The sequence below is a fragment of the Phyllobates terribilis genome, unplaced genomic scaffold (assembly GCF_046119375.1).
Source record: "Phyllobates terribilis strain yellow unplaced genomic scaffold, ASM4611937v1 Scaffold_2__4_contigs__length_985480577, whole genome shotgun sequence".
Classification (NCBI taxonomy): Eukaryota; Metazoa; Chordata; class Amphibia; order Anura; family Dendrobatidae; genus Phyllobates; species Phyllobates terribilis.
In genome coordinates, this window is record NW_027362762.1 from 300,037,421 (window position 1) to 300,063,801 (window position 26,381).

Below are 26,381 nucleotides of genomic sequence, written 5' to 3' on the forward strand. Positions count from 1 at the left end.
GGGGAACAGCCTGCATGGAGCATTATAAGGGGGGGGGGACAGCCTGTATGGGGCATTATGTGGGGGGTAACAGCCTGCATGCAGCATTATATGGGGGCCAGTATCCTGTATGGAGCGTTATAAGGGGACCAGTATCCTGTATGGAGCGTTATATGGGGGCCAGTATTCCGTATGGAGCCTTATATGGGGGCCAGTATTCCGTATGGAGCCTTATATGGGGGCCAGTATTCCGTATGGAGCCTTATATGGGGGCCAGTATTCCGTATGGAGCCTTATATGGGGGCCAGTATTCCGTATGGGGCTTTATATGGGGGCCAGTATTCTGTATGGGGCCTTATATGGGGGCCAGTATCCGTATGGGGCCTTATATGGGGGCCAGTATTCCGTATAGGGCCTTATATGGGGGCCAGTATTCCGTATGGGGCCTTATATGGGGGCCAGTATTCCGTATGGGGCCTTATATGGGGGCCAGTATTCTGTATGGAGCGTTATATGGGGGCCAGTATTCCGTATGGGGCCTTATATGGGGGCCAGTATTCTGTGTGGAGCGATTCGCCGGTTTCTGAGCTATTGTGGAATTTACAATAGATATTGCTCATGTAATGTAAGAAGTGAAATCTTTGCATTGTACTATATATATTTTTTTCTGCGGTATCTGTGCATCATGAATCGTGGTATGTATTAAAGGGGCCCACTGAGACTCTTTCGCCCGGGGCCCAGAAAAACCTGGAGCCGGCCCTGCATACAGTGCTCAAAAAAATAAAGGTAACACTCAAATAACACATCCTAGATCTGAATGAATGAATGAAATATTCTCATTGAATACTTTGTTCTGTACAAAGTTGAATGTCCTGACAACAAAATCACACAAAAATCATCAATGGAAATCAAATTTATTAACCAATGGAGGCCTGGATTTGGAGTCACCCCCCAAAATTAAAGTGGAAAAACACACTACAGGCTGATCCAAGTTTAATGAACTGTCCTTTAAAAAAAGTCAAAATGAGGCTCAGTATTGTGTGTGGCCTCCACGTGCCTGTATGACCTCCCTACAATGCCTGGGCATGCTCCTGATGAGGTTGCGGATGGTCTCCTGTGGGATCTCCTCCCAGACCTGGACTACAGCATCCGCCAACTCCTGGACAGTCTGTGGTGCAACGTGACGTTGGTGGATGGAGCGAGACATGATGTCCCAGATGTGCTCAATCGGATTCAGGTCTGGGGAACGGGCGGGCCAGTCCATAGCTTCAATGCCTTCATCTTGCAGGAACTGATGACACACTCCAGCCACATGAGGTCTGGCATTGTCCTGCATTAGGAGGAACCCAGGGCCAACCGCACCAGCATATGATCTCACAAGGGGTCTGAGGATCTCATCTCGGTACCTAATGGCAGTCAGGCTACCTCTGGCGAGCACATGGAGGGCTGTGTGGCCCTCCAAAGAAATGCCACCCCACACCATTACTGACCCACTGCCAAACCTTTCATGCTGAAGGATGTTGCAGGCAGCAGATCGCTCTCCACGGCGTCTCCAGACTCTATCACGTCTGTCACATGTGCTCAGTGTGAACCTGCTTTCATCTGTGATGAGCACAGGGCACCAGGGGTGACTTTGCCAATCCTGGTGTTCAGTGGCAAATGCAAAGCGTCCTGCACGGTGTTGGGCTGTGAGCACTACCCCCATCTGTGGATGTCGGGCCCTCATACCACCCTCATGGAGTCGGTTTCTAACCGTTTGTGCAGACACATGCACAATTGTGGCCTGCTGGAGGTCATTTTGCAGGGCTCTGGCAGTGCTCCTCCAGTTCCTCCTTGCACAAAGGAGGAGGTAACGGTCCTGCTGCTGGGTTGTTGCCCTCCCATAGTCTGGGAGTCCTTCATGTGTTTTTGAGCAAACTCTATGCGGGCTTTAATATGTCTTCCACTGAGGAGAGGCTTCCGTCGGGCCACTCTGCCATAAAGGCCCGACTAGTGGAGGGCTGCAGTGATAGTTGACTTTGTGGAACTTTCTCTGATCTCCCTACTGCATCTCTGGAGCTCAGCCACAGTGATCTTGGGGCTCTTCTTTACCTCTCTCACCAAGGCTCTTCTCCCACGATTGCTCAGTTTGGCTGGACAGCCAGGTCTAGGAAAACTTCTGGTGGTCCCAAACGTCTTCTATTTAAGGATTATGGAGGCCACTGTGCTCTTCGGAACCTTGAGTAATCTGTGTCTTCTGTCTCTGAGCTCCTTGGGCAGCTCCTTTGAGCTCATGATTCTCATTTGGTCTGACATGCGCTGTGAGGTCTTAGATAGACAGGTGTGTGCATTTCCAAATCAAGTCCTATCAGTTTAATTAAACACAGCTGGAGTCCAATGAAGGAGTAGAACCATCTCAAGGAGGACCACAAGGAAATGGACGGCAAGTGACTTAAATATGAGTCTGAGTAAAGGGTCTGAATACTTATGACCATGTGATAGTTCAGTTTTTCTTTTTTATTAAATTTGCAAAAATTTCTACATTTCTGTTTTTTTACAGTCAAGATGGGGTGCAGAGTGTACTTTAATGAGAAAAAAAATGAACTTTTTAGAATTTACCAAATGGCTGCAATGAAACAGAATGAAAAATTTAAAGGTGTCTGAATACTTTCCGTACCCACTGTATATACATATACACACACACACACACACACACACACACACACACACACACACACACACACACACACACACACAGTGCTCAGCATAAATGATTACACCCTTTTGAAAAGTAAGATTTAAATTAACCTCACAGAGTGCAAGAACAATTTTCAAAATTTTGACAAGACTGAGTCCTTTAGAGAATTTTTTAAACTGATAACATGAAAGTAAGGTTAAGATTTTGTAATGAGAGTTATGTTATTAACTTTACTTTGATGTTATGAGTTAAAAAATGTTCTATCAAACTCAGTCTTCTCAACATTTTGGAAACTGTTCTGGTGTTTGGTGAGATATTAAAATCTTACTTTTCAAAATGGAGTAATCATTTATGCTGAGCACTGTCTATACATATAATTATTTTTTTGTTTGTTTGCTGAGATGGATACAGTATTACTTCAGCAAATATCTATATTGGATTTGTCTGATTATTAAGTTGTTAGTTTTCACTGAAACTTGGATATGTTTTCTTCTTTACTATGCAAATGAGCAGCCTCTACAAATGTATTATATGTTGTATAGTGGCTAGATTGCACACCATTATGATTACTTATATGTAATTCATTAAAAAAAACAACGTGAATAAGAACAGAATTTTATTCTATTTGTAAGTAATGTAAGACAATGACATTACCTTGTACCTGGAGAACAAGATCATCAGACAAGAATGATCCTTGCATTCCTTGGCGGTGGAAACCACTTGAATGTTGACATTGGATTTTCCCTCCAGAGACAGGAAAACTGTATTCCTAGTGTAAGTTACACACGGCTAATGCCATGATGATGCTTTCCGTATAAGGAGAAGGCTTAATGAATCCAGACAGCTGCAGCTAGAACACAAACTGGAATGTCCTATCACCACATTCCTAATGGCAGAGCTGGGGACTAACAGCAGTGACGGATATATTGTAGTTCCTCTGCTACAGCTTATTTAGACATAGGAAGGTTTTCTGTAATGTAACCTTTTCAGAACAAAGCACTTGTGGAATTTTATAGTAATTCATAAAAGTAATAAAGTAGAAACAATTTTAATGTCAAATATAACAGCAATTGTTTTATTAATAATTTCAAAAAGGTATAAACAATGAATCATAGAATGTTAGAGTTGGCAGGGACCTCCAAGGTCATTGTGTCCAACCCCCTACTCAATGCAGGATTCAATAAACAATCTCAGACAGATTCTGTCCAACCTCTATTTGAAAACTTCCATTGAAGGAGAACTCACCACCTCTCGTTGCAGCCTGTTCCACTAATTAATCACCATCAAAAAGCTTTTTCTAATATTTAATCTGCATATTCTCCCATTCAGTTTCATCCCATGTGCAAATTAGAATAAAATTGATCCCTCTACAGTGTGACAGCCCTTCAGATATTTGTAGACAGCTATTATGTCTCCTCTTCGTCTTTTCTTTTGCAAACTAAACATTTCCAAATACTCAAATCGTTCCTCATAGGATATTGTTTGCAGACCAGTCACTATTCTGGTCACTCTTCTCTGAACTTGCTCCAGTTTCTTCATGTCTTTTTTTAAAATGTAGTGCTCAGAACTGGACACAGTATTCCATATGAGGTCTGACCAAAGAGGAGTAGAGGGGGATAATGACTTCACGTGGTCTAGACTCTATGCTTCTGTTAATGCAACCTGGAATTGTGTTTGCCTTTTGTGCTGCTGCATCACACCGTTGACTCATGTTCAGTCTGTGATCTATTAGTATACCCAAGTCTTTTTCACACGTGCTGTTGCTTAGCCCTATTCCTCCCATTTTGTTTGTTTTGGTTTTTTTTTCATTTTTCTTGCCCTGATGTAGGACTTTGCATTTCTCCATGTTAAAAACCATTTTGTTAGTTGCTGCCCACAATTCCAGTTTGTTTAGATCTTTTTGAATCCTCTCTCTCTTCTCTAGTATTAGCTATCCCTCTTAGCTTTGTGTCATTAGCTAATTTAATCAGTTTACCCTCCATTGCTTCATCTAAATCATTGATAAAGATGTTGAACAACACAGGGCCCACACAAAATATTGATGCCCAATGACTATAAACTGATTCAATCTAAGCTAAATCAAAAATAAAGAGTCACAAAATGGTGACACTATTGATATAGTTAGAAAATAAAATAGTGTTGTGTTTAAAATACACAGTCATGGGCGAAAGTGTTGGCACCCTTGAAATTATTTCAGAAAATGAAGTATTTCTCCCAGAAAATTATTGCAATTACATACGTTTTGTTATACACATTTCATTTGTGTGTATTGGAAGAACACAAAAAAAAACAGAGTAGAAGGCAAATTGGACAAAATTTCACACAAAACCCCAAAAATAGCCTGGATAAAATTGTTGGCATCTTTCCAAAAATGTAGATTAACAACTTTGTTTTAAGCATGTGATGCTCCTTCAAACTCACCTGTGACAAGTACCGGTATGGGCAATAGGAAAAAAAAAATCACACCTGAAACCAGATAAAAAGGGGAGAAGTTGACTCAATCTTTGCATTATCTGTCTATGTGTGCCACACTAAGCATGGCGAACAGAAACAGGAGAAGAGAACTGTCTGAGAACTTCCGAACCAAAATTGTTGAAAAATATCAACAAGGTCCATCTCTTGAAATATTTGTGTTTTTGTCCACGGTGTGCAACATAAATCAAGAAGTTTTCAAACCATGGCACTGTAGCTAATCTAATCATGGTTGGCAGAGAAAAATTGATAATAGATTGCAACAGAGAATAATCCGGATGGTGGATAAGCAGTTCCAATCAAGTTCTAAAGAAATCCAAGCTGTCCTGCAAGCTCAGGGTGCATCAGTGTCAGCGCTAACTATCCGTCGACATTTGAATGAAATGAAAAGTTATGGCAGGAGACCCAAAAGGACCCTACTGCTGACACAGACATTAAAAAGCCTGACTGCAGTTTGCCAAAATGTATGCGAGTAAGCCAAAATCCTTCTAGGATAGTGTCTTGTGGACAGAGGAGACCAAGATGGAGCATTTTGGTAAAGCACATCGGTCTACTGTTTACCAAAAACAGAATGAGGCCAGCAAAGAAAAGAACACAGTACATACAGTTAAATATAGCGGAGGTTCAAAGATGCTTTGGGGTGGTTTTGCTGCCTCTGGCACTGGATGCCTTGACTGTGTCCAAGGCATCATAAAATCTGAAGATTACCAATGGAGTTTGGGTCACAATGCCCAGTATCAGAACGCTGGCTTTATGTCCTAGTTCATGGGTCTTCAAGCAGGGCAATGACCCTAAACATACTTCAAGAAGCACCCAGAAATGGATGGAGACAAAGTGCTGAAGAGTTCTGAAGTGGCCAGCAGTGAGTCCGGATCTAAATCCCATTGAATACTTGTGGAGAGATCTTAAAATTGCTGTTGGGAGAAGGCACCCTTCGAATATGAGAAACCTGGAGCAGTTTGCAAAAGAAGAGAGTGGTCCAAAATTCCAGATGAGAGGTGTAAGAAGCTTGTTGATGGTTATAAGAAGCGATTGAAACCAAATATTAAGTTGAGGGTGCCAAAAATTTTGTCCATGACATTTTGGGGTATTTGTGTGAAATTATGTTCAATTTGCCCTTTTTTCTCTTTTTTTCTTGTGCCGTTCCAATACACAAAGGAAATAAACATGTGTATAACAAAACATGTGTAGTTGCAATAATTTTCTGGGAGAAACACTTAATTTTCTGGAACAATTTCAAGGGTGCCAACACTTTTAGCCATGACTGTACATTAAAGAGGTTAAAGAAGACATGTCACCACTTCTGCATGTCTGTTTTATGACATAATTGCATTTCTTTTCAAACAATTATTCTGAAGAATCTTAGCTTTCTAATGAAAACACAGATTAAAAAAATATGCTCCAGAAGTGATAATTGTGTGTGTGTCTGTACATCGGGCGTGACATAGAATGATGTTATCCTTTTAAGGAGTTCTGTCAAAGGGGCAGCTATCATGGTGAAGTTAGGGATGAACCAGCGGTAGTAGCCAATGATCCCCAGGAACGCTCTGATCTGCTTTTTTGTGGGAAGTTGTGGCCAACATTAGATCGTGTCAACTTTATCTGTTTGGGACTTTATCTCGCCTCTGCCTACGACATAGCCCAAATATTTGGCTTCCTCCATGCCCATGGCACGTCTTCAGGTTGATTGAAAACCCCGCCTTCCGTAGAGCATTGAATATCGCCTGGACGTTGCTCAGATGGCTTCCCCAATCCTGGCTGTAGATCACGATATTATCCAGATAGGCTGCTGAACACTTCTTGTAGGGAGGTAGGATAGAGTCCGTGGCTCTCTGGAAGGTAGCAGGAGCTTCTTGCAACCCAAACGGCATCTCTGTGTATTGAAAACACCATATTCTCCTTGGCATCTTTGGGCATGTGAATTTGCCAATACCCTTTTGTGAGGTCAAGGGTGGTAATGTAACTGGTCGGCCCTAGTCTTTCAATTAGTTCATCTACCCTGGGCATTGGGTATGAATCAAACTTAGACACCACATTCAGTTTCCTATAATCATTGCAAAACTGCCATTCTCCATCTGGTTTCGGCACCAAGACTATGGGACTGGACCAGCCACTCTTGGACTCTTCAATGACTCCCAGACTCAGCATGTGCTTCACCTTTTTCGAGATTACCTCTCAGCGGCTTTCAGGGATCTGATATGGCTTCAGGTTTACTCGGACAGGAGGCTCCGCAACCTCTATGATCCGAGTACACCCCGGTAGATCAGAGAACAGGTCCCTGTTCCGCTGTATCAACTCTTGGCATTGTTGCTTTGGGTTACGTGACAGCGACTCTGCCACCTTGACCTCTCCCACGTCGGCTTCAGACTTCGCCACCAAACACGGAACTTCCACGGGCTCCCTATCTCGCCATGGCTTAATCAGGTTGATGTGGTACACCTGGTAGGGCTTCCTTCTCCCTGGCTGGTGCACTTTATAGTTGACATCGCCAACCTTCTCCACTACGTAATAGGGGCCCTGCCACTTAGCCAGGAATTTGCTCTCCACCATAGGTACCAGCACCAGTACCCGATCCCCAGAATTGAAGTGTCTCACCCTCGCTGACCTATTATACACCCTCGAATGTGCCTCTTGTATTCCGAAGAGGTGTTCTTTCACAATGGGCATCACCTCTGCAATCCTCTCTTGCATCTGGGCCACATGTTCGACTACACACCTGTAAGGTGTAGACTCCGCCTCCCAGGTCTCTTTTGCTACGTCCAGGAGTCCGTGGGGGTGTCAGCCATATAAGAGCTCAAAAGGGGAGAATCCAGTAGAGGCCTGTGGACTTCTCTGATGGAGAATAGAAGGTACGGCAGTAGACAGTCCCAGTCCCAGCCGTCTTTCGCTATGACTTTTTTCAACATGGCCTTCAAGGTTTTATTAAACCTCTCTACCAAGCCATCTGTCTGTGGGTGGTAGACTGAGGTCCTGAGTTGTGTGATTTGCAGGGTCTTACACAAAACTCTCTCATCACCTTTGACATAAATGGAGTCCCTTGGTCTGTTAGGATCTCTTTAGGCAACCCCGTCCTGGAAAAGATTTGGACCAACTCGGGGGCTATACACTTGGAGGAGAAGTTTTGTAGTGATACGGCCTCCGGATACCGGGTAGCATAGTCCAGTACCACCAGGATATACTGATGTTCTCTAGTGGACTTGACCAGAGGTCCCACTAGATCCATGCATCTGTACGGCCCTGGCACTAGTAACTGCTCTTTTACCTCTCCTCAGAGCTTGGTGACCAGATATAGTAACTTCCCATTTATGGCAAAGTACGGATATCGGGATTCAGCCCCCGGCTCTTGAGCAACACCATTCAGAACAGTGTCATTATCAAACACGGTTTTTAGAGTCAAGTCGGGCAGTTCCAAAGTTTCCCCCGGACACCTCCAGCTCAGGGATGTTGGCCTCCGGGGATGCGGCTTCATCCTCATCCCCGACAAGCACACAAAAAGGCAATCCTTTGGCTGCAGCCTGCGATAAAGTTTCTTTAGGAGTGACCTGGTTATTGTCCGAACAAGCCGGCATCCTTCCTTTCTCCCACAAGTCCCAAAACAAGGCAAAGTCCAGTCTTATGATAACAGGGTGCAACAGGTCCTTGACTACACCCCCCTCATGGGACTCAGTGCCACAGTTTGTGTCTATGACCACTTGGGCCACAGGGTAGGCCTTAGCGCCCCCATGGATACAATGGACTCCGACTTTTTTCCCCGGAATCAGCCGATGAGGAATTGTGGCCCTCACTAGGGTTACCAAACTACCAGAGTACAACAGACCAGTCATTTGCACTCCCATTCACTGACACGGGGCATGCTTGCGGTCCCTTGCCGGGTTGAGGAACAGCACTGCAGGCAGGATATGCAAGATACAAGCAGCGCCGTCCTGCGCAGCAATCCATTGGCTCGTTGGTCATGGGGCAACGGGTGGCAGTGTGACACCTCCAACAAATTATCTTATTGGACGGGGCCTTTGGCAGCAACTCTGACCCCTCCTGGGCTCTAGGATGCCCCCCAGATGTGGCTTTAGTGCCCCTCTTTTGGGTGTACGCCCCCCTTTGGGAACCCCAGTATGGAGATGCTACGACACCTTGCTTCCCAAAGGAACTCTCTACCGCCTGGTACCTTTCCACCAACCCCTCCAGGTCATCAGCATTACGGGGATCCACCTGGGCAACCCAGGATTACACCGACCTCAGAAGTGAGTGTATGAACCTGTCCATGACAACTTTCTCCACCATCTATGCGGGGGAGGAAGATTGAGGTTGCAACCACTTTTGGACCAGGTATAGGAGGTCAAATATTTGGGACCAGGGAGGTTGGTTATTGCAATAGACCCAGTGGTGCACCCGTTGCGCTCTGTCAGAGTCACTCCCAAGCGCGCCAAGTTCTCTGTTCAATTTGGTGTACTCCTTTGCGTCCATGCAAGGCCAGATCACAATAGGCCTTCTGCGGCTCCCCTGTTAAATATGGCGCCAGAACCTCCATCCACTGCTCCGGAGGCAATTTCTCCAGTTCCGCCACCCTTTCAAATACAGTCAGAAACGCCTCGACGTCATCACCAGGGGTCATCTTTTGTAAGGCTCTTCTTACAGTCTTCCTGACGTGCGAGTCATCACCTGGACTTGCCATGGACCAGCTCGGCTAGGCGTTCCATCTGCTGTTTGTGCTGCTGCATCTGCTGCTGCCACTGCTGCTGTTGATGCTGCCATATCTGTTGCTGTTGGAGATTAGCTTGCACCAGTTGCTTTATCAGCTCCTCCATGCTGCCGAATGTCCGTTGCTGGCGGCCTTTACCCAGGACATATATACGGTTTCCTGTAGCAGTCACACTGCCCCTTGGGATTCGTGCCCATGCTTCTAGCACCAATTGTAGGGTTTGGTACTCACTTGACTGCAGTTGCAGTAGGCACAGGAAGCGGTTTCTTTAAAAATGTCCAAGGCAGGTTTCTTATAACTTCATAAACCGCACTTTAGAAATAAACAAAAAACAGCCTTGTCCAGCACAGAGTAACAAAACAGAAAATAAACAGTCCATACAGTAGTGCGGGTTCGCCCACTCACAGTCAGTGTCCTTTAGCACAAACACACTGGAGGTCTCCACACCTCCAGCCACAGACACTGAATGAGACACTCGGTCTCCATTTTATTTACCAAAACCACGCCCTGGGGTGGGGATACGAGAGCAGCCATTCCCTCCCATTTCTTATGACTGCTCGTAAAAACCGTCCCTGATACGCCCTATTAACCCTCTCAGCACTTTGTGTGCTTTCCAAGGTTTACATCACCGAAGCCATCAACCTCAATGATGCATATCTCCCCTCAAGGACCTGTCCGGCAGCCATCTTACAAGAGATATTAGCAATAAAAGTATTTGCCACCTAATGAGTTAATTTTGGTCAACTCCAAGTACAGTTTTTATTGGGGGCTTTTTTTCTCCCTGTATGACATTGCCCAAGCATAAGCAGTCAGCAACACAAAGGAGAAAAAGAACACGCTCCACAATGGCTTAAAGCAGGGTGCTCAGTGTGTAAGATGTAATAACAGACAGCCCTGATCTCCTGATCTAACCTCATGTATCATTAGAAAGAGTTGGGAGGAGAGCACAGATGACGAACACCTTTCTGATAAGGTCAGGGCAGTCAGTATGGGGGAGAAGCAGCACAGCTGAGTTAGCCGTGTCACATTACAAGCTCTTCTATCAGCTGTCCTCCTCTCATAGCATGGTTAACTCTGCTTTACTGCTCCTCACCCCCACAAACCCTGTGTGCAGTTGAAAGTTCAAAGGTGGCAGTAATCACACTTATGTCTGTTTTGCTCACAGCAACTTGTAATTGCTCTGCAGTGAAAGCAAAGTAGGCTGTAAATACATCTCACAAAAGGAGTAGCATGCTCTGAATTATTGTAGGGTGGTGTTCTTGTTTTCCTGTGTGTTGCTGCCTGTTTATGATTGGGCAACGTCATATAGGGTGAAGAAGTAAATGCCTCAGATGAAAACTCTCTGATAATTTTCGTTAAGTATAAAATACTGTTAACTCATTAGGTGCCAAATAGTTTCATTACTAATATCTCAGCAAGGAAGAGGGGAAATTATGAAAAAAACAAAAAAATGTAATCGAGAAGCATAGCGAATTGCTTCAGGGGGGAAGAGAGATCAGTTATCTGCTGCTAATGTCTGCAGTGCAGACCTATTCTGTGACTCACTGAAGACAGGATGAGTTCCAAAACTGGTGTCTACTCCCCTCTGAAGCGGCTTGTTACACTTCTGGGCGTAGAAGCGTCAGTGCCATGGCAGGAGGAAATGATGAAAAGGGGACCCATCACTGTACTGTGTGTGCATTGCTGACTCCTGCATAGTCAGTGTGCATGCACAGTGCCATGGTTAGGGTTCAGGCAGCGCTCGCTCTGGCTAAGTGAGCGCTATCAATCAGAATCAGGGAACTGCTCGGAACGCAAATTGAGGGAGGTAGAACGGTGCACCAAGCTCTTGTTCACGCCAAGAATGCATCAAGGCTTCCTCATTTGCATATGGAATATATAAAGTTTTCAAAATAAATACAGCGGTGAAATGTATACTGATATGATTTGTATAGGGGCTAAGCCCCCTACATAACTGTTTAATTAGTTCAGTTTGCATTTCAGGGGTGAAAGACTCTTTAAGTGCATCCTGCAGCACAGACCTAGGTCAGTTCATAGATTGACATCAAAAATCATACAACATTGAAATTCTTAAGTGCAGTTATTAAAAAAACATATACATTGCAAAAGTCCTACAATATATTCTTAGGCTATGTGCCCACGTTGCATTTATGAAGCAGAAAATTTCTGCTGCATAAATGCAAGTCCTCTCCCGGAAAAACGCATGCGGAATTCCGCACGCGTTTATCGCGCATTTTTCGCGCGTTTATCACGCGTTTTCCACATGCGGAATTGCCTTGCGTTTTTTATGCATTGGACAAAGGCAATTCCGCTTGCGGAAACGCAAAATTAAATGACATGTTGCGGATTTTTGAACGCGGCATAAACGCTGCGGAAAAATCCGCAGCATGTGCATAGAACTTGCGGAATCCCATTGGGGACCATAGGGTGCGGATATACATGCGTTTTTCAAGCGTTTACGCTGCGGAAATTCCGCAGCATATACGCTTGAAAAATGCTACGTGGGCACACAGCCTTAGAGTCCTATGAAACTGGAAGTATGCTTCAAGGTTATAGTTCAGCAGAGCAGTATCAACAGTTTGGACTCTGGAGCAGTGGAAGAAAGCCAGAAGGCAGCAGTCTGAGGTCAAACTGCAAAGTGCAGGTCAGCAGTACATGCATATTGAATGTCAGCACATCGGTGAGGAGTCTTACCATGTTACCGCAGGGGACCACCAAACAAATGTATAAACTTCCTTTATTGTGAAATCCTATCAATCCAGCAGTTTGGTGTGCAGAATATGCATATTTTGTGTATGTATCAATTTCAAACTTGAAGACATGGCTGAGAATTGATTTCTTGCCTTCTAGTGCTTTATTTTTAGACAATGAGAAAAAGCAATGCTACATCAGCGAGTTCATACATGGAGCAGAAGGCTGCCAAACTATTTGCTGAAAAGATTAGCTATTCTTAGGCTGTGTTCTGTATGGACGATGTTAGGAAAGCTTGTGTCTTTACACCTAGGCTGTGCTTGGTTATGATGCGTCACTGAAGTGTTTGTCCTTCATACTCTCATGTGATGTTCTCACGAAAGTCTTTGTCATCATCGTTAATAACATCACTAACATTCTGCTTTTACTGTCTATTGATAATTCCACAAAATGCTCTATTTTAGAGAATTTAGAAAAGGAACAACAAGGTCTTCATGAATGGAGCAAAAGGCAGTTGAAACACTTGCTGAAAGGATTATGGATAGTTTGGTCTGTTTCTGAAATTAACAGACCCAAAATATGTTGTGTTTGAAAAATGAAATAATCCATGAATTTATATAGTGTCAAAAGCATTCGTAAATTAAATTATGCAGAATGTTCTTGTTAGCTATTCTAGAACAGGTCCTGATAGTCAAACAGCCAGTTCCAGGTGTTACTGTACATGTACCATCAATCCCATCGGACTGGATCATGCTGATTAGCATAAGGCACCGGAGACTTATTGCAAAAAGTACCGTTTATATGACGGGCGAGTTGGGGTCTTAAAAACAGGTTGATGGACTGCTATAATAGACCATTTAAAAGGTAGTGGCTTTAGTTTATATTGGGAAACATTGGTGACAGATATCCTTTAAGTTATCACCTACTTTTAGAATATGGAAAAGCTTACTGTGGTATCAGCACTGGGACCCTCCATAATAGGGGCTCTGGAACGCTTGGCTTTTTCTGGCAGTCCTGTAGACAATGAATGGAGCTGAGGTCCAGAGCTTGATCTGGGATCTTATGGTATGCCAGCCCACAATTGGCAAAACTAATGTTTATGTGGTCCTGCCAATAAAGCTTCTTTGAATTGAATTGGATAAGGAATTAATATTTTGGGAATAACCCTTTAATATATTGATACAAAGCAGAATGTACATATATTTGACGTTACTAATTAATTTTGTGATTTAATATTTTTACAAATTAACTTAAAAACAAGCATACTTTTGTTTTTATAAAAATGTAATTTATTTTTTTTCTGAACATTCTTCCTAAAGGAGGATCTAAAAGCAGTAATTAAACTTACTGGTAATTGTATTTCCAGAAGTCCATCCTGACAGCACCATGGAGGACATTCTTCTTATTCTTTCAGGGACAGGAAACACCGAGAGGTTAAAAACCTTCCCCTCCCTCCACCCCTCAGTGTCTTTCTAAGTACCACACCAGGGTGGATGCAACAAAATTTATTATGACTCTTCCAATGTTAGTTCACACTGTACAAAAACAAGTAAGGGAGAAAACTAACTATACTGTCAGGATGGACTCCTGGAAATACAATTACCGGTAAGTCTAATTACCGCTTTCCAGGACATCTAGTTTATAGTGTTTTGAGAACGCACTTAAGCTTGACCATGTTGCGGCAGTACATATCTGCTCCACCAAGACCACCCCCCCCTCTCTGCCATTGAAGTGGCCATTGATCGGGTTGAATTTGCTCCCAACCCTTCCAGAGGGACCTTCCCTTCTGCTGTATAGGCCAGGCCTATCGTTGACCTAATCCATCTTGCAAGTGTTTTCTTGGAAGCTTTTTTCCTCTTATTTTTTCCCCCGTATTGGACGAACTGGTTGTGATCCTGTCTCCAGCCTTGGGTAGCTTCTAAATAAGAAATGACTGTCTGCCTGACATCCAGGGAATGGAAAAATGCCTTCTGATTTTTAGGGTTTTGACAAAAAGATGGTAGGATTACCTCTTGTTTTATATTTTTTGTAGATAAAACTTTGGGTAGAAAAGACGGATCAAACCCAATTGCTATCCTATCCTCGTAAATCTGTAAATATGGATCTATCGTGGATAATGCCTGTAACTCTCCCACCTTTTTAGAAATTGTAATTGCTACCAGGAAGGCTGCTTTAAAGGTGAGCCTGCCGATGCTCAAATCTTTGGCTGGTTCCTATGGGTGCTTGCATAGTGCATTAAGTACAAGGTTGAGGTACCATGGTGGAATCCATTTCTTCACCCAGGGTTTTAGTCTTTGAACCCCCAGGCATATGGAGTAATTGCCTTCCTGAACCAGACCCAGAGCCAAAAGGGACGCCCTCTACCTTTGCCTCCTTTGGGGTAGCTCCATCTACCGGATTTTCCTTTTCCCTTATAAATCTAGTTTATGAGAGGTACGGACTCTACGAAAGGGCTGATATTTATGAGGCCTACCCTTCGGAAACCCCTCTTTTTATCCGATGCTTTCTCAAGAATATCATCTAACACCGGCCTGAACACCCTAGCTCTTCAGAAGGGAATGGATCAAAGCTTATTCTTTGACGGTGGGTCCCCGGACCATGTTTTTAGCCAGATAGCCCGCCTAGTTGCATTTGACAGAGCACTATTCCTGGCCGCAAATCTTACAGACTCCGCCAATGTGTCTGCAATGAAGCCCATCGCCATTTTAAAAAGTGGAAGGGCCCTGAGAATAGATTCCTTAGATGTCTTTGACCTCAATTGTTTCTCAAGATCCTCAACCCACAAATGCAGGGACATGGCGATCGAGGTTGCAGCAATGTTAGTTTTTATAATGGCTGCAGACATCTCCCAAGTCCTTTTAAGAAGACCATCTGCCTTCCTATCCATGGGGTCTTTCAGGCTGGACGAGTCTTCAAAAACAGGATTGAAGTCTTTTTGGCCACCTTTGCCATGGAGACGTCGATCTTAGGATCCTCCTTCCAGGGCTTAATGTCCTCTGGTTCGAAGGGCAAACAAAGCCTAAAGTCTCATGGTATCACCATCCTTTTCTCAGCATCCTCCCACTCTTCAAGGATCATGGCACAGATGTGGTTGTTTACAGGGAAAACCCTATGCCTCTGATCTTAGACCCCCAAACATCTCATCCTATATGGAATGAGATTTCTGGCCCCCCTCCACTTGCATGATATTCCTGATTGATCTTAAGAGCTCATCTGTATCTGCCGATGAGAAAAGTTACCTTTTCCCTTCCTCCAGTGGATCCGAGGCCACGTCTTCCTCCTCATCTTCAGATCCAAAGGACTGTAGGTCTTCTTCTGAGGATAGCTTCATTTCCCACCTTGGCCTTTTTGCCCAGGGTCCTGGCTGAGCCGTCTGAGGGGAAACTAGACCCAATATGGAAGCCCAGACTTCTTCCCTAATCATAGATCTCATATCCATGAGAATGGTCGGCTGCTCATCCCTGATGATCCTGGAGGTGCAGCCCTCGCACAACTGTTTTCCCCACGCTTTGGATAGCCTGCAGTTGCATGAGGCACCTTTTCATTTCCCCCCCATTTTCTTATTATCCTTTTTAATCGTTGTTGGTGGGTTAGTGGGGCCCCTATTCTATAAAACATAGGGACAAAATCTTTCACACTTAGGGAGGTGGGGATCCTATACAACAAGCATTGTTAGATTGCCCTTCCCTACCCCCCAGGTGTTAACCACCCTCCCCACTCACATGGGTGGCTCTGATTGGGTCTCTGTCTTTCCAGGATTCCCCATCTTAAGGAGTCTCCAGCACAGCAGAGAAATCATATAGAGGTAATGTTTTTATACTTACCCATCTGATATCTTCCCTGCATTCCACCGTGGAACGCATGCAGACTGCCACTTTAAAGTTTTAATAAGGGCACGCTGCGTCACGTGCACTCCCCTGACGTCACCGGAAGTGCGCGCACACATGGCCGGAACCCATGTAGAAGGCAGGCGCCGCAGGAGAGAGAGCCCTTGCTGGAGGGAGGCGGCTCACAAGCCAGGAGCAGTGCTACACTGGCTGGGCTGAGGATCTCCGCATTGGGGGGTGTCAACCGCAGACCTCTTGGCAGAGAGAAGGGGAACCTGGGCCGCACGATCCACTGAGCTCGCCAGCAGGTACGATCCCCCTGCTCTCCCTCTGTTCCTATCCTCACAGGGACAGAGGTGGAGGGAGGGGAGGGTTTTTAACCTCTTAGGGTTTCCTGTCTATGAAAGGATAAGATGGACGTCCTCCATAGTGCTGTCAGGGGGACGTTCTGGAAAGTTGAACTCATATCTGCTCCAATTTTTAAATTATTAAAACAAGCAATACGTTTTGAAGAAAAGAAAAAGATTTTGGCTAAGCTAAGAAATCTGCCCAATGCTTCAGAAACAACTCCAGGAATGGATTTTCAGTCACTTGAATTTCTACAATAGTTGCCACATGTGAAAATACCCACATTTCTGACCCAATTGAAATACTCTTTAAAAGGTCAGGGACTTTGCTAACAAATTCACACAAGACTTTATTGATCTCAGATGACCATGCTTCCTTCCCGACACTTCTTGCTAGTCAGCACCATCGGAGTGAAGACTGAGGTTAAGAATTAATATTAAAGGAGAAAGACATTATAAATATCTCACATGACTAAACTGGCACAGTTCCTATTCTTAATGATGCTTCATTTATATCAGAACTGTAGGCATCTACTTTTTCCTACCTCTGGACATTTCCTTATTTTGATTGGGCAGTGTCATAGGGGGATGAAAGTACATGCCTACAGAGCTGAAGGTAAACTGTCCAGCTGAATACAACATTATTCACCAGTACTTTCATTGACTTGTATCTCCACAACGGAGTAAAAAAAAAACAAAAAACTTTTTATGTACTTTCTGGCTACTATATGTATGAATGTACAAATTGTATGGCAAAAGTCTTTAAAAATGAATTATAAAAGTGATAAGTTGTACTGCACATCAAATCTTGTAAATTCTAAACATAAATATGGTATTCAACTAACACTGCATGATGTAGGACAATGAGAACTGAGGAAAGTTCTGTAGGTGAGAGTGATAAGTTCATATTGGACTCTGTAGCGGATGGGCGAGCAGTGCAATTACTAGCACATGGTGGTGGAATCGGTGTAGCGGTTGGACAGGAATGTGATCCTGGCTGCTGCATTCAGGATAGCTTAGAGGTGGGAGGGTTTCAAAAAAAGGGAGACCGATTAGAAGAGAGTTGCAACAATCATGACGAGAATGCATCAGAGCAATAGTAAGAGTTTTTGCAGAGTCAAAGGTAAGAAAAAGGTTGACTTTTAGTGATGCAGGTGTCATGAGTTAGCGAGATACAGGGAGTGAAGGAAAGATCGGAGTCACTTATAACCCCCAAGACAGCGTGCATTCTGCTTGAGAGTTATAGTAGAACCACGCACACAAATGGCATTTTTAGGTTTAGGTAGGTTAGTAGAGGGGGAAACAAGTTCAGTTTTTGACAGATTCAGTTTTAGATAGTCGGAAGACAATGTTAGAGACAGCAGACAGACAATCACTGGTATCGTGTAGCACAAGCTCGTTTTACCATCTATCTTTTGTTAAAACCCACACTCCGCTCTTAAGTATAATATATCAAGCTCTGGGTCACAATACTGTATCTAGCCCCTAAGATTGTACAGTTATTGAGACTAAGTTACACCAAGTTGTCTTGTGCCAAATAAAGCCTGCTACAGTTGAATCCTACCGCATCTACATTAGGCACTGCCCCATTCTTGAGATGCAGCCATCCTATGGCTCAAAGACCACAGACCAAGAACTGACCACCTTACAAGGAGCCTTTATAAGAACACATTAAACCATGCAGTCTATAGTGAAAGTGTGCAATAAATAGGGGCACCACTGTAAGAAATAGATAAGAAATTTCTAGATTTACAAAGGGATGTTTTTTAAAGTACTGCTAAAATAAAGAGAACGTTTTATCTGTAAAGCAAACTCTGGATCTTTTTTTCTTTCGATGTATGTTTTATCTTGCCAAGGGTCATTAAGCCTTATTCGAGGTGGAATAAAGGACTTTGGCTCTGCATTCAGCTTAGCAACAGGAGCCAAAAAAATGAAATTTGTAAGACTCTGCTGAATAGTCAATAATATGGAATAAAGTCCTGCACATAACTCGGATTTTGTTCTAGAAGGCAATGGTGCATTGTTTACTCGGAGCATATGTTCCTTTATTTTTTTTCCTCTTCGCCCAGCAACATAACTATTCTAATCTTAAAATTCATATATAGTCTTTAGGGGTATATATTCCCAGATTTTGGTAAAGGATTTTACCTGTTTTATTCCAAAAAGTTCTGCATAAGATTGTGCAGGTTTCATTTTTGCTAAAAAAAATGGTGTAATTATTTATTTTCCTTAGGACAGTGACTCTCTCTAAATGGTAACAGTAAATACCAGTAACATTGATAAAAAAAAAAAAGCCCAAGATCAGAATACGTTAACTAAAAACCCTGATGATCCCAAAATACATTTTTTTTTTTTTTAAGAATAAAGTACAAGTAGCATAAAAAAGACTTAACACCAACATTAAAAAACAAATGAATATTAAAGAAATTCGGACAACAAAATTCACTTATGCACAAAATTTAATATTAGAAAATGGTGTATAAAAAGGTAAGAATGGGTTAAAGCTATGTTTTTATTTTTTTATTTCTTCTTTTTACTCCTGGGCATTATTGGTTTTCTCCTGTTGCACTTAAATACAGGCTTGGCAGCCACCATCACTACCTGGTCTTCGTCGTCACTTGAACTGCTAGTTTCCAGTGTTTTTACACTTGAGTCAACTTTGCTAGGTGTGCTTGGTTGTGCTTCCTTGCAAGTGTCTGTGCAACGCTTGAGTTTTTGTGTATCCCTGTCCAAGTCCTCAAATGATTCTTCATCCTTAGAAGACAACGGTTTGGTCCCAGACCCAAGAAAGCCGCCTTCCACATTCTCGGCAGCAGGAGAATCCAATTTTGTATCATTTTTCTTCTCCCCTTTCTGGGGGGTTCCACTCGGCTTTGTATTTTTCACATCCCTGTGTGCATATTCCTTCTCCATTAGTATTGTGGCTTCTTCCACTTCTAGGACTTCACTGTCTTTTTCCTTTCTTTTCATACAAGTCACTGCTCTGCGCAGTCGCTGACTCTTCACACCTTGAGTCTCATGTTTCTCCATCCGAAAAAAAGAATCAATCCGGAGCTGGGTCTGAATAGAGAGGCCAGAAGGAGTTACATAATTAGAACAGCTGAAAATAGAACATCTCAATTACGGCAAGTCCAACCGAGCAATGAGAAAGAATAAGTATGTACTACTAGAATGAGTGAACCACAGTATTTATTTTCTCTTAAAAAAAAAAAAAGCAGCTCAGTTGCCAACTTTTTTTTTTTTTTTTATAACTATCTTAGGAGCCGGTCACAGTGGGAACAGTATATGGACTATTCCACAGATCAATAGTTCTTATGGCAAAGATGATTTGTTTAAAAAATAATTATTATTTTCCTCAGGACAATGATACAATCTCCATCTGGATGGAATGCCCCATTGTCATTTCAAGGGGTTTTACATGAAACAGCTTTTCACCATATTTTTTGTATCCAGTCTAAGAACTGCTGCTCAGAACTGAACAGCATATTGCAGATTAGGTCACACTAATGTTCTGTAAAGTGGTCCCTATCTCACGAGTTTACGCATCTTAATACATGACAACATCTTGGCCTTAGATGCAGCTTATTGACATTACATGATGCGGTTAGTCTGATCAAAAAGTACTCACAGATCTTTCTCTATGGCCACGGCCCCACTATCAGTATCTGGTCAGTATTCGGTCAGTATTTTTTCTCAGGAGTGGGTGATAAATGCAGGATTGGTGACTTGTTTCTATTATACCTTTTCTCTGATTGTTCCTCATCTGGTTTTGGCTCCCACTCCTGAGAAAAAATACTGACCGATACTGATAGTGGGGCCGTGGCCTAAAGGGACTCTCCTACTTTTAATCCCTCAGGAACATGATGCCTGCACATGATTAGTGCCCAGATGCATAACTTTACATTTATCCACATTGAACCTCACATGCCAAGTGGATGCCCAAATAGCAAGGTACTCCAAGATATTATTTTGTAACTTGTTAAAATCTTTCAGAGACAAATTCACTGCATGACTTGGATGTACTTGACACCACATCAAACAGTTTTGCTTACAATCATTAGACTTTGCTGAAATTCTTATTAGCAGGGCTGTGGAGTCGGAGTCCATGTCCATTTTGGTGGAGTCGGTATAAAATGGACCGGCTCCGACTCCTAAAACATAAAATAAATTGGGTTCAGTAGTACAATGCAGTATGTGCTGTAAATGTTTTCATAAGAATTTGGGAAAGTTATGAAATGTCCTATAAATGTCTGTCTTGTTCTTGATCTAAGGATCCCGGCATTTAGTTGAGATGAATCTGTGCTGCACTTTATGTACACGCTCAGTAGTGAGACCGTGCTGTGGAGCAGTCTATAGAAACACTAGTCAATGAAGCACATGAATGCTTGTCTATTCTTGGTTGAGTTGAACAGCAATTTCTAAATGTATATAGGGTATTCAACAGATCCACCAAATTACCATAATTTCATCTAGTCATTGAAACCCTACTTGAAAATTGAAGGTGGCCATTGCTCTGTAGTAACTAGCATACTAAAGGAATCATGCATTATGCTCTTAAAAGGAACCTGACAGCTGATTTATGCTGCCAGCGCTTTGAAGCCAGGTATGTTTTTCTGATGGTACGTGTGGGGCTTTTACACAGCAATTACTTGGTACCCACTACCGTTCATATTTTCAGCACACTTATGTGTTATACTGATTACAAGATGGTGTCAGTCTAAATTATTGGATAGGTCCTTTTTTCCCTTGTATTGCTATAGCACTATTTACTTTAAAAACAGCCACTGTTCTCAGGCCTAGTTTATCACGATATATAGGGTATGGTCACGTGCTAGCTATGGATCGTTAGTGCCCATGATGCCTTTATGTATATTTAAAAGGTTGTTATTTTTGTTGGTGTAATGCGTCTTTTGGACTTTAGTGATCAAATATAGCTAATAATTTACTCTATTTGTGATATTCGCCATATTTATATGAATATCTTAAGTACTTTCTTTAGGATAGGTCATCAATATCAGATGGATGGGAGTCAGACCCAAGATTACAAACAAAAATCCTTTCCCCCTCTTGCCCATTGGCTGTGTACAGTACTGGACCTCAGCCTTATTTCGGTAAATGGGAATGAGTTGCCATGCCAGATAACAGCCTATTCACAGAGGTGTACTGTCTCGAGGATAAAAATAAAAAGCCATTCAAAGTTCCATTATATAAAATGCATCCATCTACAATTAAGGAATAAGTTATAGAGTAATCAGGGACTTACCTGCTGTGAATTTAACTGTTTCAGCACTGGCAGTAAAACTTCATCAGTCTTGGATCGATGCCAGCCAAAGCGGCTCTCGCAAAATGTATTTGGAGTTAAGAAAATGGGTTTAGTTTAAAGTACTAGTTAATTAATGCTGCACCTACCTAAACAAGGATGAAAGTTGTAAAAAAATTAAAGGAGTTGTCAGGAATTAGAAGAAAATTGGCTGCTTTATATAAAAAAAAAAAAAAAAAAAGAAGGTCCTGCTCCTTTCTACTGGTTGTGTTTTGGATTTTTCTACTCGGCCCCAATAATTTCAATAGAGCAGAGAGTTGTGATACCAGACTTAACCCATAGGCAGGTGGGGAGCTGAACAGAAGTGTTTTCTAATTTATAAGCGCTTTAAAAAGGATATTTCACTAGTTTGAGCATATTATACTGACCACAAGTAATAGTTGGTAGAGAGCAGAACAACACAAGTTTTTTTTTTTTAAATTAAATTTCATCTCTGTTGCAGAGATATTAGCTTGTAAAGTTTAGATTTTAATATAGGCTAAGACCAAGGTGACGTTAACAGCAATTAGTCTCTGGAAGCATGTACTCTTTCCATTGCATAACACTGGCCATCAAATGTAGAAGGCATCATGAAGAGGGGAGAGCAAAAAAAAAAACAAAAAACGAGGAAGGTCAGAAGAGGCTTTCCTCCATGATCTGACTGTAGGCATCTACTGTGAAGATTAGAGCTCCGTGTCATTACAAACACCTCCTGCTTTTATCTAACAGCAGTCAGTGTGGTGAGAGCGAGTAGAGCAGAGCGTGCTCACCTCAGTTCCGCTCCCCCTCGACCCACACTGGCTGATATGAGAGGAAAGCTGCAAAAGGTGTTTGCAATCGCACAAAGCTCTGCTCTAGTCTACTCAGCAGGTGAGCTTAGAGGAGAGCAGGGCAGTGTGTCATTAAATGTCTCAAAAGGAAAGCCTGCTGTGACCTTCTCTGGGAGAGTGTCCTCCCCTCCCCCTACATGACGCTGACCAATCACAAGCAGGGGGTGTCATGTAGGGAACATGCCCCTAGAGTTGCAGGTATGCCAATGCCCTCTTGGTCTTCGCTTCTAAAGTTTAGATTATAATTTATGCCAATACCTCTGCAACGAAGAAGAAAAACAAAAAAAAACAAACACTCATTTTATTCAGCTCAGCAGCCATCGTTCCATGATGTAGCCAGTTTAAAATGCTCAAACTGGTGAGCGGTCCTCTTTAATGACGAAACAATATACTCCAGAAAAACAGCTTCCTACATAAAAGTGCGAAAACAAAGGTTTATTTGAAATTAACTTCTAAAATCTTGTTCTGGATGATGCTATATAAAAATTGTAAATATTAAAGGATATTCCCGGATTTCATCTAGATCTGGCCTCCCCCAGGCAAAAGCTCCTTTGGAATCATCTACTACGGGCTTCAAATATGCATCAGCTACTGCTGGGTTAGGAAAAGCAGGATGCAGCTCCAGATTACGCAATTTCTTCTTCACTTTAGTATCGTTCGGATTAGCTCTGATCTTCTTATTCTTTTGGGCTTCTGCCCACCAATCCCTGCAAAGAAATTTGGTTAAAAGGGATTGCTTTAATACTGATGCTCTATCCTAGTCTTAGGATAGGTGATCAATATCATATTGGTGGGGGTGCTGAGGGTCGTTCCCCCAATCTGATGTCACGAACTCTGGCGGTGGCAAGGTGTAAACAGTGTATGGAGCGGGACAGAAAGCTCAGTACACAGTCTAGTGGCCAGTCCTGTGTACTGCAGGTCAGCTTCTATTTAAACATGTTATTTTTAACCCCTTTACCACCTTGGGTTTTTCCGTTCTCATTTTTTGCTCTTTCCCAGAGCAGTATTTTTTTTATTTTTCCGTCAGCATGGCCATGTGAGGGCTTATTTTTTGAGGGACGAGTTGTACTTTTGAACGACTCCATTGGTTTTACCATATCATCTACTGGAAAACAGGAAAAGTGTGGTGAAATTGCAAAAAAAGTGCAATTTCACAATTGTTTTTTTTACCATGTTCACTAAATGCTAAAACTTGAACGGACATTATGATTCTCCAGGTCATTACAAGTTCGTAGACACCAAACATTAAAAAAAATGTACATCACTTAAAAAGGCACTATTTTCCGAGACCCGTAGTGTCTCCATTTTTCGGGATCTGGGGCTGGGTGAGGGCTTATTTTTTGCGTGCTGAGCGGACGTTTATATTGATATCATTCTGTGTTAGATACGATGGTATGATCGCCCGTTATTGCATTTTAACGCAATGTTGTGGCCACCAAAAAAAATGTAATTCTGGCATTTTGATTTTTGTCTCTCGTTATGTTGTTTACTGATCGGGTTAATTATTTTTATATGTTGACAGATCGGGCGATTCTGAACGCAGCGATACCAAATATGTGTATTTTTTATTTTGAATGGGGCAAAAGGGGTTGATTTGAAATCTAATATTTACATTTTTTTTTTTTTACTTTTCACTTTCTTTGATAGTCTCCATGGGAGACTAGAAGCTGCGCTCATCTGATCGCCTGTTCTACACACCGCATGAGTTCAGCCCTGCTATGTGTAAACAAAAGTGCTCATCTGCTATGAACGCCGACCGCTGGGCAGCGCTCATTGCAGATTGGCTATGACAACCGCAGGGGTCTCCTGCAGACCCCAGGTTGTTATGCCAACCGATTGGCGCCCCACGATCATGTGATGGATGCGCCAATAGGCGGGTCTTATAGCGTGCTTTCAGCGAGTTCATGTTAAATCCCGCTGTCAGAGTTTGACAGCGCCGTTTAACATGTTAACAAACGCGGGTGGATCATGTTTCCACCCATGGCTGTTAGTGGCACATGACAGCTGATCAAATCAGCTGTCATGTCCCCGGAAAGGTGCAGGCTCATCACCAAGGCCCGCGCCAAAGAGGGGGATGCGACCTTGGATGTACTCATACGTCCAAGGTCGTAAAGGGGTTAAACATTAAAAGTGCACGACCACTTGAAGGCGTCCCATTACATAACCTTGTTTTCACAGAAAGAGCATGCCAGGCACTATAAATGGATACCACCCACATAATTTCAGGTTCAAAACCTTTGCAAGTTTATACCACCAAATTAGTCACCGCAACTCCAAGTGCCTTTCACTTCTCCAAAGCAAATACTTGTAATTAAGAAGCTTCAATATCTGCAATAGCTTTACAGTCTATAAGAAGATCTGAGCAGAGGAAGGTTGGGGCTTCAGTTAGAATGAAAAGGACGAGGAAGTAGTATAATACACCAGAATTGCCTGTAAACATTAAAAATATTCTATTTTGTCATGTGGCTTCAAAGATTAGATTACACAAGTGTATACTGCTTGTACATCAAAATTTTGTGAGAAAAAAACCCCCAAAGAACTTTGAAACCTTTAAAAAGGGAACTGGTCATTAGTCATGCGGCCTAAACCACGAGCAGCATTACAGAAGCATTCCCATCTATATTTTTTAAAATTAAATCTGTGTATATGCATGTAGTGTATTGATACACTCCCCTACCGCTGCCCTCTCCAGTGTCTTGCAGTCACATGCCCGCCCCGCACCAGACTTTGGGGAAACATGACAGTGTGCAATGTGAGGATTTACAATTGAGGGACACAAATGAAATACAGTGGGTACGGAAAGTATTCAGACCCCTTTAAATTTTTCACTCTTTCATTGCAGCCATTTGGTAAATTCTGAAAAGTTCATTTTTTTCTCATTAAAATACACTCTGCACCCCATCTTTACTAAGGAAAAACAGAAATGTAGACATTTTTGAAAATTTATTAACCCCTTACTGGCCCAGGGCGTATTACTACGCCCCAGGCCAGCACCCCCGGTTCAGTGAGGGTTCCGGCTCTGAGCCCACACTGAACCGGGCACATGTCAGCTGATTCTTACAGCTGACATGTGCCCGCAACAGCCGCGGGTGGAAATCGCCATCCACCCGCGGCTGTTAACATGTTAAATGCTGCTGTCAATCTCTGACAGAGGCATTTAACATCGCCACGTCGGGAGCGCGGCATTAGCCCCACCCATCGGTGACCCCGTCACATGATTGCGGGTCACCGATGGGTGGTCATGACAACCCAGGGTCTGCAGCAGACACCAGTGGTTGTCATGTAAAGATTACTATGAACGCCACCTAGTGGTCGGCCCTCATAGTACAGGAGCATTTCTGTTACATACAGGTGATCAGCTGATCATCTGTATGTAGCAGAGGCGATCGGACAGTTGCTGCTTCTAGTCTCCTATGGAGACTATAGAAGCAAGCAAAAAGTTTAAAAAAAGTGTTTTTAAAATATTAAAAAAATTTAAAAAAATATAAAAGTTTCAAATCACCCCCCTTGTGCCCTATTCAAAACAAAATAAAAACCCCACATACATATATTTGGTATCGCCG

The 26,381-nt window shown here is 42.8% G+C and overlaps 2 protein-coding genes across 3 annotated transcripts in view; both read right to left on the bottom strand.

Moving 5' to 3' along the window:
- LOC141251726 (protein-lysine methyltransferase METTL21E-like) overlaps nt 1–3,528 on the bottom strand; it is a 68,197-nt gene extending 64,669 nt beyond the window's left edge. The window contains 1 exon segment of the mRNA XM_073670414.1: nt 3,311–3,528. Within this exon segment, the coding sequence (XP_073526515.1) occupies nt 3,311–3,356 (46 nt within the window). The 5' untranslated portion in view covers nt 3,357–3,528.
- A 15,611-nt stretch (nt 3,529–19,139) lies between these two features.
- The window catches only part of ERCC5 (ERCC excision repair 5, endonuclease), a 57,366-nt gene continuing 50,124 nt past the window's right edge, over nt 19,140–26,381 (bottom strand). The window contains exons 14-16 of one of the 2 annotated variants that reach the window (XM_073664226.1): nt 23,323–23,525; nt 21,953–22,035; nt 19,140–19,749 (exon numbers count right to left, since the gene is read on the bottom strand). In XM_073664226.1, the coding sequence (XP_073520327.1) occupies nt 19,210–19,749; nt 21,953–22,035; nt 23,323–23,525 (826 nt within the window). In that variant the 3' untranslated portion in view covers nt 19,140–19,209. The remainder of the gene's footprint in view (nt 19,750–21,952; nt 22,036–23,322; nt 23,526–26,381) is intronic. The other variant, XM_073664225.1, reaches the window with a different exon arrangement.